At 41.7% G+C, this 15790-nt stretch overlaps 1 protein-coding gene across 1 annotated transcript in view; it reads left to right on the top strand.

The window, feature by feature from the left end:
* The window catches only part of CES5A (carboxylesterase 5A), a gene marked incomplete at both ends in the record, with an annotated part of 28798 nt that extends 14082 nt beyond the window's left edge, over positions 1 to 14716 (top strand). Inside the window, 5 exon segments of the mRNA XM_081215486.1 lie at positions 728 to 796; positions 3540 to 3687; positions 12110 to 12259; positions 14321 to 14393; positions 14485 to 14716. Of these exon segments, the coding sequence (XP_081071612.1) occupies positions 728 to 796; positions 3540 to 3687; positions 12110 to 12259; positions 14321 to 14393; positions 14485 to 14716 (672 nt within the window).
* Positions 14717 to 15790: the final 1074 nt, after the last annotated feature.

Genomic DNA, 15790 nt, shown 5'->3' with positions numbered 1-15790 from the left:
CAACCACTGCGCCACCAGGGAAGCCCTCAACCTCTCTTTTAACTTGCTGTTGAAGCCAAGTGGTGGCCTGTATTAGGTTCCTAGGGCTGCCATAACAAAATAACACAGACTAGTGGCTTAAATGACAGAAATTTATTTTCTCAATGTTCTAGAGGCTAGAAGTCCAAGATCAAGGTGCTAGCAGGTTTGGTTTCCTCTGAGGCCGCCCTCCTTGGCTTGTGGGTGGCCGCCTTCTTGTTGTGTCCTCACAAGGTCTTTCCTATGCGTGCGCACCCCTGGAGTCTCTGCACGTCCAAATTTCCTCTTCTTATAAGGACATCAATTGGACTGGATTAGGGCCTACCCTACCGTCCTCATTTTAGCTTAAAGACCTCTTTAAAGACCCTCTCTCCATATACAGTCACATTCTGGGTGTTCAACATAGGAATTTTGTAGGGGACGCACTCAGTCCATAACATGGCCTTTCCACAGGGCAGCCACTCAGCTCCCACAAGACTGCAGGTATGACGGGGAATGGCTGCCTCTTATCAAATGTGAGGAGAAGAAACTTCGTTGCTCAACCAACCCACTGAGGCTGCTCCTTACACGTGGACCCCTGGGGGCTGAAAGGGTTCCTGCTCTTGCCAGCCTCCCCTTTGAAAGGCGGGTGCCTGGGCCCTCAGGGAGACCAGTTTCCCTTCAGATGACCTGCTGTGCTCACAGAGGGGGCACCTGCTTCTTTCCACAGAAGGAGTTTCCTGAGGTCCTCGGGGGCTCCAACAAGTCCCTCGCCCTGCAGTTGATATACTCAATCCTGGTAAGTGAGCCTGACTCTCCAAGATCCATTCATTTCACAGACCTCCTTGGGTCACACACAGGGGTAGCTCTGGGTGTACAGATCTTCCTCATTCATTCATTTAATAGATCTTTACTAGCAGAGTTCTGCAATCCCTTATCCACAATCTCAACATCCAAATCGCGCTGACAACCCAAAGGTTTCTTGTAATTCACATGGCAGCCAAAATTGACCTAGACCGATACGTAGCCATTGGTCTTTATTGTTGCTATACGTTCATTCACTTTATCCCACCATATGTTTCTCTGTGGGCATATTAATGTGGGGGCTGGGGTGCTGCCCTGTCCTCCCACCCCTAAACATATCACATAATATGCAGCATATGTACTGAATTATCTGTCTATGAACGGAAAAGCTCTGAATTCTGAAAACCACCTGGGACTAGGGACCCATATTCACTACATACCTACATACCAGCCAGGCACTGTACTACGTTCTAGCAATACCAAGGACCATTACTCACTCACTCCCTGCACTAGGGATTTAGAGATATATTTATCCTAGACACTAGGATATAGAGATGGATTTCTTTCCTTCCTTCCTTTCTTCTTTCCATAAACATTTATTCAGTGTGTATTTTGAGGCAGATTCATTTCATTCATTTTTTATTGAACAAATGTTTCTTATCCATCCACATGCCCCAGAACTTCCCGAGGCACTGGGTGCGGTGATAAGCAGGCACTCCCCCTGCACTTGAGGGACTTTGAGACTGTTGTGGTGGACGGACATGACCGGGCACTTTGGTACAGTGCTGTACACACCAGAGCAGAGATGTGTTCGAGGCCCTGTGGTGCCCGCAGGAGGGAGCAGGTGACTTCCTTGGGGAGGAAGGCTTTGGAGGATGAATTAAGTTTGTCTGGTTAATGGAGGAGCAGGACTGAGGGGAGCCAGAGGCTCTGAGAGGACCAGTTAGGAGCAGAGAAGTGTAAGAAGATCAGTGGAAGAGGCTGGCTGCAGCAGGGGAGGATACTGGCAGCTGTTTCATGCTATGAAATGAATAGAAAGTTTATTCTGGGGGCTGGGAACAGAAAAAGAGAAACATGCTTTGACTTCCACTTTAGAAATAGCCCTGTGGCTGCAGAGTGGCCCAGACTTAAGGCAAGGGATCCATCAGGTCCTAAGGCTTAGAGGGGATGTTTGGTGAGTCTTGGTTGTCTGGTGATGAGAGTTGAGATGAAGGTTTCAGATATTTAAAATATGTTGGACAGAGGAATTTCTCAGGCTGGATTGGAGATGGCCTCATGGAGGAGGAGGCCATTGATCTGGGCCTTAGCAAAGGGGAACATTTGAGGAGGAGGGCATTTCAAGAGGAGAAGGTATCTTGAGCTAGGTCCCAGCAGGTGGGAAGTAGGCTGTGTGGGAAGCTGCAGGAGGACCAGAAGGGCACACAGTCTCTCTTCCTCCCAGTAGCAAGGCAGGAAGTACTTTCCAAATGGTAAGTAGTTTTCTCATGCAGAAGCCATAGTTTTGCACCAGAACCCTAGGGGTCTGCACTGTGACTGCCCAGCTGGGGCTCGCCAGAGGCTCCACATGGCATATGTACCCGCCTTGGATACCTCAAGCACCAAGGTGTCTGCTGGTCCTATGGGCCACGCAGGGGAACTTGCACCAGAACCTGGACCTGCTGCAGAGCCCTCACTTGCTCTGGGTCTGATTAAAAGCAGTCGGCCTTCAGAGGACCCAGTGAATGTGTCCAAGCAGCATTCCCTGGCGTGGTATACGCTGCCTCCAAATCCCAAAGAAACCTGCGAAGGGCTGTGCCTCTGTCTTAGTGTTAGGGGGTTGAGGTGCAGTAACTTTTCCCAGTGTTCCCCAGAGCACCAGACTCCCAAGAACATCACCAATGTGGCAGACCTTGAAACTTTATGATGTTTCCCTTCCATCCTCTGGCATTTGTGCTGGAGCCACACTGAAGGACTGAAAACTGGGAGGCAGCCTGGTGTCAGGTCAAAAAAGCATGGGATGCTCTGTTAAAGGACTTGGCAATGGGTTTCAGAGGGAACTGACAGAACTGAAGGCCTACTCTGTGCCAGGGAGCATGCTTTTCTTTTTGTATCTTGTGTGATCCTCTGAACAACAATTGTTGTTGAACAACAACAACAATAAATACACAACAATTTTTTTTTCATAGAAGAGGTAACTCCAAGAGACCAACTCGCTTAGATCAAAGAGCAAAGGTCTGGAGACAGTGCTGGTACCAGGAGCAGGGCCAGCCTCAGGAGTGTGCAACCTGTGTAGTTCAAAGGGCCTCAGGCTTAGAAGAGTCCTATACTTGGTTAAATGTTCTGTTGTCACTACCTTGAAATTCTTCGAGTTTTTGAAAAAGGACCTCACATTTTTCACTTTGCACTGGGCCACACAAACAATGTAGCCAGATCTGCCCACGGGTGGCTGTTTCTGAAATATTTCAGAGAGGCGCGCATACTGTGATTAGAGAATGAGATTTGGATGCGGATAGACTTGTGAAGGAATCATGGTTCCACCACTTTGGACAAACCACTTAACCTCTCTAAACCTCAGTTCCCTCACCTGTCAAATGGGGCTGATTTTGATACTTGCATCATAGGGTCACTGCGTGGATTAAATGAGACAATGCATGTAAAGCACTCAGAATTTTGCCCGCAAAGGCAAATGTTTGACTGTTGTTGCTGTGTGTTGGCTATTGCTGTTGACCTAGATCTCTTGCAACCATGATGTTTTACAGCATATCCCTGTCCAGTATTTATACTTTGTGGCTAATGAATATTTCTACAACAAGCACTCTCTGATTGATATACGAAATTGCTTCCTGGATTTGCTTGCAGATGTGTTCTTTGTGATCCCTGGGCTGGTCACAGCTCAATATCACAGAGCTGAGTCTCCTAGCACCGCTCCTCCTGCAAGGCTGGTGGCTGCAGGGATCCCTGTTGCCTGCTGACTGTCCACCTGCTCTGCCCTCTGTTCCTTTGCTGAGAGGGAGTTCCCAAGGCTGTCTGGGATATAGCCCTGCATGCTGACCTTTGCAGTTTCCCTGCCTTTCAGAGTTCAGGAATGTTGATCAGTCCTTGTTGTTTATATTCCTTCACCTTCTTCAGGACCATGTAGAAAAGTTCTACCCCTCCATATTTTCTGGGGCCTGGACTCCACTTTCCTTCCTCTTCGGAAGTGTCTTCCCAAATATCTTAACTCTAAGCAGTAGTGGAGCAATCAGAAAGAGAAGATTACTCGTGGGGAAGCAAACCTGCCCTTCTTTCTTTTTAAACAATTTTTATTTTTATTTATTTTTTAAACTGAAGTATAGTTGATTTACAAAGTTGTGCAAATTTCTGCTGTACAGCAAAGTGATTCAGATATATATATGTGTATATATATATTCTTTTTAATATTCTCTTCCATTATGGTTTATCACAGGATATTGAATATACTTCCCTGTGCTATACAGTAGGACCTTGTTGTTTATCTATTCTATATATAATAGTTTGCATCTGCTAACCCCAAACTCCCACTCCATCCCTCCCCACCCCCCTCCTGCTTGGCAACCACATGTCTATTCTCTATGTCTGAGTCTGTTTGTTTCATAGATAAGTTCATTTGTTGTCATATTTTAGATACCACATATGAGTGGAATCTCATATGGTATTTGTCTTTCTCTTTCTGACTTTCTTCACTTAGTATGATAATCTCTAGGTCCATTCATGTTGCTGAAAATGGCATTATTTCATTCTTTTTATGGCTAAGTAGTATATATATATACACCCCACATCTTGTTTATCCATTCATCTGTTGATGGACATTTAGGTTGTTTCCATGTTTTGGCTATTGTGAATAGTGCTGCTATGAACATAGGGGTGCATGTATCTTTTTTTTTTTTTTTTAAATAGTTAATCATTTTATTTATTTTTTTATTTTTTATTTATTATTTTTTTGTGGTACGCGGGCCTCTCACTGTTATGGTCTCTCCCCTTGCGGAGCACAGGCTCTGGACACGCAGGCTCAGCGGCCATGGCTCACGGGACCAGCCGCTCTGCGGCATGTGGGATCTTCCCAGACCGGGGCACGAACCCGTGTCCCCTGCATCGGCAGGCGGACTCTCAACCACTGCGCCACCAGGGAAGCCCCGCATGTATCTTTTTGAATTATAGTTTTGTCCAGATATAAGCCCAGGTGTGGGATTGCTGGATCATATGCCAACTTTATTTTTAGTTTGTTTTTGGTTTTTTTTTTTGCGGTACGCATGCCTCTCACTGTTGTGGCCTCTCCCGTTGTGGAGCACAGGCTCCAGACGCGCAGGCTCAGTGGCCATGGCTCATGGGCCCAGCCGCTCCGCAGCATGTGGGATCCTCCCAGACCAGGGCACGAACCCACATCCCCTGCATCGGCAGGCGGACTCTCAACCACTGCGCCACCAGGGAAGCCCTATTTTTAGTTTTTTGAGGAAATTCCATACTATTTTCCATAGTGGCTGCACCAACTTATATTCTCACCAACAGTGTAGGAGGGTTCCCTTTTCTCCATACCCTTTCCAACATTTGTTATTTGTAGACTTTTTAATGATGGCCATTCTGACCGATGTGAAATGGTATCCCATTGTAGTTTTGATTTGCATTTCTCTAATAATTAGTGATGCTGAGCATCTTTTCATGTGCCTGTTGGCCATGCCTATGTCTTCTTTGGAGAAATGTCTATTTAGGTCTTCTGCCCATTTTTTGATTGGGTTGTTTGTTTTGTTGTTGTTGTTGTTGAGTTATATTAACTGTTTGTTTATTTTGGAAATTAAGCCCTTGTCAGTCGCAAACATTTTATCCAAGTCTGTAGGTTGTCTTGTTTTGTTTATGGTTTCCTTTGCTGTACAAAAGCTTGTAAGTTTGATTAGGTCCCATTCGTTTATTTTTGCTTTTATTTCCATTCCCTTGGGAGACTGACCTAAGAAAACATTGTTTCGATTTATGTCAGAGAATGTTTTGCCTATGTTGTCTTCTAGAAGTTTTATGGTGTCATGTGTTATATTTAAATCTTTAAGCCATTTTGAGTTTATTTTTGTGTATGGTGTGAGGGTGCGTTCTAACTTCTTTGATCTACGTGTGGCTGTCCAGCTTTCTCAATGCCACTTGCTGAAGAGACTGCCTTTTCTTCATTGCATATTCTTGCCTCCTTTATCAAAGATTAATTGACCATAGGTGTGTTAGTGTATTTCTGAAACCTGCCCTTCTTTCCTTTCTCCCTTCCTTCCTTCCTTCCTCCCTCCCTCCCTTCCTTCCTTCCCTCCCTCCTTCCTTCTTTTTTTTTTTTTTTTTTTTTTTTTTTTTTTTCTTTTTGCGGTATGTGGGCCTCTCACTGCTGTGGCCTCTCCCGTTGCGGAGCACAGGCTCTAGACGCGCAGGCCCAGCGGCCATGGCTCACGGGCCCAGCCGCTCCGCGGCATGTGGGATCCTCCCAGACCGGGGCACGAACCCGTATCCCCTGCATCGGCAGGCGGACTCTCAACCACTGCGCCACCAGGGAGGCCCCTCCCTCCTTCCTTCTTGCTTTCTCTCTTTCCTTCTTTCTTTCTCCCTTTATCTCTTTTTTTCTTTCTTTCTTTCTTCCTTCCTTCCTCCCTCCCTCCCTCCCTCCTTCCTTTCTTTCCTTCTTTCTTTCCTACTTTCTTTCTTTCTTTCTCTCTTTCCTCTTCCCTTTCTTCCATCCCCCTTTCTCAAATCAATAACCCAACCTTCCACCTTAAGTAACTAGAAAAATAAGAGCAAAGTAAATCCAACCAGAAGGAAGAATATAATAAATATTAGAGCAGAGATAAATGAAATAGAGTATAAAATCAATAGAGAGAATGGATGAATATAAAATTTGGTTCTTTGAAAAACAACAGAGACTTCCCTGGTGGTGCAGTGGTTAAGAATCTGCCTGCCAATGCAGGGGACACAGGTTTTATCCCTGATCCAGGAAGATCCCACATGCCGTGGAGCAGCTAAGCCCGTGTGCCACAACTACTGAAGCCTGCACACCTAGAGCCCATGCTCTGCAATGAGAAGCCACCGCAATGAGAAGCCCACGCACCACAACGAAGAGTAGCCCTCGCTCGCTGCCACAACTAGAGAAAGCCTGCACGCAGCAATGAAGACCCAACACGGCCAAAGATAAAAGTAAATTAATTAATTTTAAAAACAGGGCTTCCCTGGTGACGCAGTGGTTGAGAGTCCGCCTGCCGATTCAGGGGACACGGGTTCGTGCCCCGGTCCGGGAAGATCCCACATGCCGCAGAGCAGCTAGGCCCCTGAGCCATGGCTGCTGAGCCTGCGCGTCCGGAGCCTGTGCTCCACAACGGGAGAGGCCACAGCAGTTAGAAGCCCGCGTACCGCAAAAAACTAAAAATAAAAAATAAAAAAAAATAAAAGTGTTTATTGAAAAAAAAGAAAAACAACAAAATTGACAAACTTTTAATCAGACTGACCAAGAAAGAAAGAAGACTCAAATGAGAAATGAAAGTAGGTGCATTACTACAGACATTATAGAAATAAAAAGGATTATTATGAACAGGTGTATGGCAACAAATTAGGTAGATGAAATTGAGAAATTCCTAGAAACACAAAAACTACAAAAACCAATTCAAGAAGAAATAGAAAATCTAAATATACCTATGACAAAAGAAATTATTGAATCAGTAAGCAAAAACCTACCAACAAAGGAAATCCCAGGACCAGTTGTCTTCACTGTTGAATTCTAGCAAACATTTAAAGAAGAATTAAAACCAATCCTTCTCAACCCTTTCAAAAAAGTGAAAGAGGAGGGAATACTTCGTAACTCGTCCTATGAGACCAGTAGTACCCTGATAGTAAAGCCAGACAAAGACATCACAAGAAAAGAAAACTATAGACCAATATCCCATATGAGCCTAGTTGCAAAAATCCTCAATAAAGTCCTAGCGACTGAATCTAGCATATTAAAAGGATTGTATACCATAATCAATTGGAATTTATCCCAGGAATGTAAGCATGGTTCAATATATGAAAATCAATCAATATAATATACCTTATTAATAGAATACAGGAAAAACACACAGTTATCTTATTAGATGCAGAAAAAGCATTTGACAAAATTCAACACACATTCATGATGGAGACACACAACAAACTAAGAATACACAGGACCTTGTTCAAACTGATAAAGGACTTATGTGAAAAACCCACAGCTGATATCTTACTTAATGGTGAAAGACTGAAATCTTTCCCTAAGATCAGGAACAAGATAAAGATGTTTCCTCCCACCATTTCTATTCAAGTTCTAGCGAGGACAAATTAAAAGGAATCTAAATTGGAAAGAAAGAAGCAAAACTGTCTCTATTCACAGATGGCATGATATTATGTGTAGAAAATTCTAAAGAATCCACAAAAAACCATGAGTTAATAAATTCAACAAAGTTTCAGGATACAAGATCAGCATACAAAAGTCAGTTTTATTTCTACACACTAGCAGTGAACAATCAAAAAATGAAATTAAGAAAACAACTTCATTTAGAATAGCATTAGCATCAAAAAGAATAAATTACTTAGAAATTAATATAACCAAAGAGGTACAAGATATGTGCACTGAAAACTATAAAACATTGCTGAAAGAAATGAAAGAATAAATGGTTTGGAAGATTTAGATTTAAGATGGCAATACTCCCAAATTTAATGCAATTCCTATCAAAATTCTGACTTCCTTTTTTGCAGAAATGGACAAGCTGATCCTAAAATTCATACAGAATTTCAGGGGACCCAGAATAGCCAAAATAATCTTGAAAAAGAACAAAGCTGGAAGACTCATATTTACTGATTTTAAAACTCACTTACTACAAGGCAATGGTAATCAAGGTGGTGTGCTACTGGCATAAGAATAGACAAACAGATTAATGTCCAGAAATAAACCTATATATATCTATGGTCAAATGATTTATACAAGGCTGCCAAGACTATTCAATGGGGAAAAAATAGTCTTTTCAACAAATTGTGCTGGGACAACTGAATAACACATGCAAAAGAATGAAATCGAACCCTACCCTCACACCATAATCAAAAATTAACTCAAAATGGTTATTTGTAGTGAGGTGGATGGACCTAGAGACTGTCATACAGAGTGAAGTTAAGTCAGAAAGAGAAAAACAAATACCGTACGCTAAAACATATATATGGAATCTAAAAAAAAAAATGGTTCTGAAGAACCTAGGGGCAGGACAGGAATAAAGACACAGACATAGAGAATGGACTTGAGGACATGGGGAGGGGGAAGGGTAAGCTGGGACAAAGGGAGAGTGTGGCATGGACATATATACACTACCAAATGTAAAATAGATAGCTAGTGGGAAGCAGCAGCATAGCACTGGGAGATCAGCTCAGTGCTTTGTGACCATCTAGAGGGGTGGGTTAGGGAGGGTGGGAGGGAGATGCAAGAGGAAGGAGATATAGGGATATATGTGTATGTATAGCTGATTCACTTTGTTATAAAGCAGAAACTAACACACCATTGTAAAGCAATTATACTCCAATAAAGATGTTAAAAAAATAATTAACTCAAAATGGATCAGAGACCTAAATGTAAGAGGTGAAACTGTAAACATCTTAGAAGAAAACAGGGTACATTTCTATGACCTCAGATTTGGCAATGGATTCTTAGATATAACACCAAAAATATAAACAAAAAAGAAAAAATTGGACTTTATCAAAATAAAAAATTACTGTGCATTAAAGGACAATATAAAGAAAGTGAAAAGACAACCCACAGAATGGGAGAAAATATTTGCAAATCATATATCTGATAAGGGTCTATTATTCAGAATATATAAAGAACTCTTACAAGTAAACAAACAAACAAACAAACAAAAAGCCCAAACAACTCAAATAAAAAATGGGCAAATGATTGAATGGACAGTTTTCCAAAGAAGATATATAAATGGCTAATAAGCACATGAAAAAGTGATCAACATCATTTGTTATTAAAGAAATGAAAATCATAACTACGAGATACCACTTCACATCCACTGGAGTAGCTACAATAAGCAAACAAACAAAAAACAACAACAACAAATCCAGAAAATAACGTGTTGTTGAGAATGTGGAGAAATTGGAACACTCATATACTGCTGATGGGAATGTAAAATGGTGCACCCATTGTAGAAAACAGTTCGGCTGTTCCTCAAAAAATTAAACGTAGAAGTGTCAACAACCCAGCAAATACACTCCTAAGCAACTATACTCCAATAAAAAAATTGTTTAGATAAGTGGTCAAACAAAAATCTTACATGAGTGTTCATAGCAGCCTTATTAATGGTAGCCAAAAAGAAGTAACAACCCAAATGTCCATCAATTGGTGAATAGATAAACAAAAGCTGGTGTATATATATACAATGGATTATAATTTAGCCATGAAATATTGATACATGCTACAATATGGATGAATCTTGGAAAAACTGCTAAGTGGAAGAAACCTATAAAAGGCTATATGTTGTGTGATTCTATTTATGTGAAATGTCCAGGGTAGGCAAATCTATAGCACCATAAAATTCCCAAGGGCTAAGGGGAGGGGTGAGTGAGGGAATGACTGCTTGAATGGGTCTGGGTTTCTGTCTGAGGTGATGAAAATGTTCTGGACCTAGATAGTGGTGATGGTTGCACAACATTCTGAACGTACTAAAAGCCACTGAATTATACACTTTGAAATTGTTAAAATGCTGGCTTTTATGTTGGTGAATTTTTAAAAATTACTGTGAAGAAAATGCAAAAGCAAGCCACAGACTGGAAGAAAATATTCACAATACAAACCTGACAAAAAATTCATATCCAGAATAGAAGAACTCTTACAGTTCAGTAGTGAAAAGACAAATAATCCAATTACAAATGGGTAAAAGGCTTGAAAAGACACTTCACTAAAGAGGATGAATGAAAGCAAAATGCATATGAAAAGGTGCTCGACATTGTCATCAGGGAAATGCAAAGTGAAACCAAAATGAGGCAACCATTTACACCTGCTAAAATGGCTAATATTAGAAACTCAAACATACCAAAAAGTATTGCCAAGGATGTGGAATGTTCAGAACTTCTGGTGGGAATGTGAAATGGTTACAATCACCCTGGAAAACTGTAAGTTTCTTATAAACATACACCTGCCCTGTTACTCAACCACAGAAAAGACTTGTATATGGATAGCCACAGCAGCTTTAATCATAATAGCCCAAAATTGGAAAGAACCCAAAATGTCTATCATCAGATGAATGGATAAGTAATTTATGGTATATTCATGCAGTAGCTTACTACTTGGTGATTAGGAGTCAATTATTGATACAGGCAAAACATGGATGAACCTCAAAAGCATTATGCTGAGCAAAAGAAGCCGGATACAAAAGAGTACATTTTGTGTTATTCCATACAGAGTTCAAGAACAAGCAAAATTAATCAATTGTGATAGGAATAAAAACTGGTTTTCTCTTGGTAGAGTAACTAGAAGGAGATACAAGGGAACTTCTGGGTTGATGGAAATGCTCTGTATCCTGCTTGGGGTGGTGTTTACATGAATGTGCATGCATTTGTAAAAACTCATCAAAATGTACACTTAAAATCCGTGCTTTTTATTGTCCATACATGATACTTCTATTAAAAGAGAAAATGAGAGGAAAGGAAGCAGAGATAATAAGGCAACTTCACTGTAAGGCTTGCTAGAAGGGATTTAGAGAAATAAGCCAGTAACTGGAGGGGAAGTTGAGATCAAGAGTATGTATTGATATGTTTGTGTGTGCTTCTGTGTGTGTGTGCCCATATGTGTGTGCACATATGTGTGCACACGTGTGTGTGCTTTAATGAGAGACTCTGTAAGCATGTTTGCTACTGATGGTGATGATCCAATAGAGAAAAACTGATGATGCAGAAAAAGAGGGGAAATTACAGAGCAAAGACCTTTAGAAGAGAGGTGAAGAAACATAGGATGCAGCAGAGCATCTTGGTAGTAGGAAATAGTTTTGTCCTTTTTTCCCCGGACAGTTGAACCAGGGTCAAACAAAGGAAGTCACAAGGAGGTAGATCTCGGATCAGTATAAAGGGTTTTTTTTTTGAGAAGTAGTACTGTTGCCCTCTCAGGCTGCCCTGAGGGGTAGTGAGTTCTATCTCCAGGGGCATGAGGGCCACTGTAACAGGAAACACTAGCCTCACATTGTCTCTGGGCTGTTCCACCCACGAGTCTGTGGATCCCAGACTAGATGAACGGAAATGCAGGGCCAGCCCCTACTGCCCACTGCATGCATGCCTGCCACAAACCCTTCCTACCTTTCTGCAGATGCTGGTGCACCTGTCTACATCTATGAGTTTCAGCATCGGCCCCAGTGCTTAAAGGATAAGAAGCCACCTTTTGTCAAAGCTGATCACACTGATGAAATCTGCTTTGTCTTTGGAGGTGCCTTCCTGAAGGGCGACATTGTCATGTTTGGTAAGAAACTGGCTTCAGGGGCTCCTGCTCTTGCAGGAACATGAGCTTGGGATGAGTTGGGGAGAAGATGAGAATCTCCACGGTTAGCGCAAAGCCTCACCAACCACAACACTATGCAGGGGCTGGGAGGACTGGCAGGGTGGTTTACAGACACAACCTTTCCCTGGAGAATGTCTCCACTCATAGTTTTAGAAAAAGGGGCCATGAAAAAGAGGGGCCAACATTTGCTTGATGAGTGTTTTTCTCTGGACTAAAGCCTATAGGGGTGGGCACTTGGGGGCACTCATGCAATCTGATTTTTTTGGAAAAAAAAAAAACAACCCACTTACTTCCTTCTCTTTGACACCTTGTCTCACCCTCCCTGCCCTTCCCAGAGCTCCCGTGAGGCTGCCATTCAGGGCTTTCAAAGGCAAGAACCACATTTTTCATAATTGCAGCTGAAAGTGGTCTGGATCCAGGTGATCTAATGTAAATGCTTGTGAACTGTTTCTGGTGAGGTTAGCTCATTTATTCCTGAATTTATGACCTGTTCAGTTCCTAAAATAATAAGCCAATCAGATGAGGTTATCAAAATTTTAAAAAGCATAGGAACTACACACAGGAGTTATGACTAAACTATTTAGTTAAAAAATTGCACAGTGTAGGCTCTTAACCAGTTCATGCTAGCCTCTCCATGAAAAGGACAGAACCTCTCCTCTAGAGTGTGTCTGTGCAGTGTGGTCTGTTCATTGTTTTATTTATTCTTTCTTATCTTATAATGCCAATACTAACAGAACTACCTCCTAGGTTGTCATAAGGATTAAATGAAACAATTCTCATAAATAATATGGTGAGTGCTTAAGAAATACTACTATTATTATTACTCAGTAACCATCACTGAACCTGTACTATGTGATGGGCACATGGACTCTCAAAAATGGAAAAAATGAACAACATATGTATGTATCAAAGGGTTAAATTCCTTGATATCTAAAGAGCTCATAAAATCAATGAGAAAAACACAACCCAGCCAAAAACTGGGTAACAGATATAAATAGTTTATGGAAAGGGAAACATGTGGCTTTTAAATATAAAAATCCATTCAACCTCGCTCATAGCAAAGAGGATTAAAAACTAACCTTGACCAAGGACTCATTTTTCATAGATCAAGGTTGGGAAGAACATTTTACATAATGTATTTGAGCAGGTGGGGGAAAATTGACAACCTCATATGTCAATGGAAAACTCTATCAAAATTTAAAATGCATGTAGTTTTTAGCCCAGCAATTCAACTTCTGGGATTTTTTGTGCAATTATACTTCCACATGTGCAAAAATATACACACACACACTAAAACATTGCTTTTACGAGCAAAAGATTGAAAAAATGTCAAGACCCATCAATACAGTACTGGATACATGAATTATATATTTACACATATATATGTATTATATATTTATAGAGCAACAAAGAACAGTAAATGGAAGGTTTATAGGCAGCAATGTGGAACTAACTCCTGGATACAATTTTAGTGAAAGAGAAAGATTATAATGTGTGTCCACTGTAGCACCAAGTGTGTTAAAAGTGTCTGCTTAAACCCTCGTGCATGTCTAGACTCCTTCAGAAGTACGCTTAAGAATGTGGTAACAATGGTTGCCTCTGAGGCTGGTAACTCGGTGACTAGAGGGAAGAGACAGGGAGAAACTTACTTTCATTAGATATACTTCCTGCATTTTGAATTTTGTGCTTTAAGCAGTGTTACATTTTCAAATAAAGAAGTACAATAATTGATTGACTGATCGAGAGAGGGAGGTGTCTCTGTCCCCAAGGAACTTGCGGTCCCGTGGAAAGGGCAGGAAGAGCGTTGGATGGTCAGGGAAGATGTGTGTTCAGCCTCCACCATTTGGGGCCATGATTCCTCAGGCAAGTCAGTATCTGCAAGTACACGATGAGTGCAGTGACTTGGTAGGCTGTTAAGGATGAAATGGGAGGAAAGGTGTGAAAGTGATTCATCCAATGTGAGGCCCCTTAGGCTTCTGGCGAATCATTATGAGAGCGGGATTTTGTGCTTATCTCCTTCAGAAGGAGCTACAGAGGAAGAGAAACGGCTGAGCAGGAACATGATGAGATATTGGGCTAACTTTGCTCGGATTGGGTAAGTGAACCTCCCAACATCCTCCGTAACCAGGTGTTTGAGGATGAAAAATCTCACCGGGTGTTTGAGGCTGAAAATCTCTCACTTCCAGGAATCCTAATGGGGAAGGCCTGCCCCTGTGGCCGGCCTATGGTCAGACCGAGGATTACTTACAGCTGGACTTGAACATGAGCGTGGGACAGAGACTGAAAGAGCTGGGGCTGGAGTTTTGGACGGACACCCTCCCCCTGATCATGTCCTCTTCCAGAACTCTCCTTGCTTCTCTTTCTTTCTTAACCTTCCTTTCTCTGCGCCTGCCTTTCATTTTCTCTTTTGCTCCTTGACAAGTTATCTGTGTGATTCTGGTTTTCCTTCTCCTTCTGCGGTTTCTCCCACAATCATTAGCTTCATCTGTGTTTAGCTACTTTATGGAATCAACTGCTTTAGCTGATGTCTTGGGAACTTGGGGATGATCTTTAAAGAATTATTTTCAACGTCAAAAAATGCAGTTTGCCTTGGAAAGCTACGAGGTTTCTTCAATAAATCTGCAGGAGGGCTGGCCTTTTAGTTGGCATCATAATGATCTTGTTACTCATATAAAATAAAATAAGAATGCAAAATATGTACAGGGAGCAGAATTTAATTATGGGCTGAAAACTCTCCCCCTCTACCCCAGCATCCAAGATGAAGTGAACGTTCTAACATACTTGGTGTGTGTTACCTGAATTATGTGTCCTCCAACCCCCATCTAGGTGGGTTTTAGCCACAAACCAAGCATGGATGTCCTGAACATCACTGCCTTGAACTGGCTCTCTTCTCTGGCTCAGGAGTTATGTCGGGGAGAGGGACATACCAGAGACCCTGCTCAGAAATGGAAACCAGATGTCCTCCAAGTTCTGAAATGCAGAAGTCAAACACCAGGCAGCAAGTTCAGTCAGAGATACCAAGAAGAAAGGATGTTTTACTGATGAGGTGGAGACTAATCCATCATTCAATAAATCTACATTGGGTGCCTGATATGTACCAGCAATAGCCCCACTGGGGAGACAACGGTTAACAAAGACATACTCTCCACCAAATGGTGAGCAAACAGACAGTAAGCAAACATTCACACAAGTGACTATCTTAAGATATAAAGCTGAAGAGTTCACTTAGTAAAGGAAGCTGTTTTAAGAAAGTGTAAGAGGGGAACCTAATTTAGGCGAAAGTCTTAGGAAGCTCTCTCTGGAGAAATAACATTTGTAATAAGAAAGGATGAATTAAAGTTAACCAGATGATAAGTAGGGAGAATGTTATACATACCATCATTCAAAGGATGCACTTTTACTTTTTATATCCATATAATTCTTGTTACATCCATGTAATTTACCCAGGTAATTACTATTTATTTCTGATTCCTTCAAAATTACACAAGGTAC

The sequence above is a fragment of the Mesoplodon bidens genome (assembly GCF_964165515.1).
Source record: "Mesoplodon bidens genome assembly, chromosome: 18".
Classification (NCBI taxonomy): domain Eukaryota; kingdom Metazoa; phylum Chordata; class Mammalia; order Artiodactyla; family Ziphiidae; genus Mesoplodon; species Mesoplodon bidens.
Note: the sequence above shows the minus strand (reverse complement) of the source record. Positions and strands in the feature narration are given on the sequence as shown.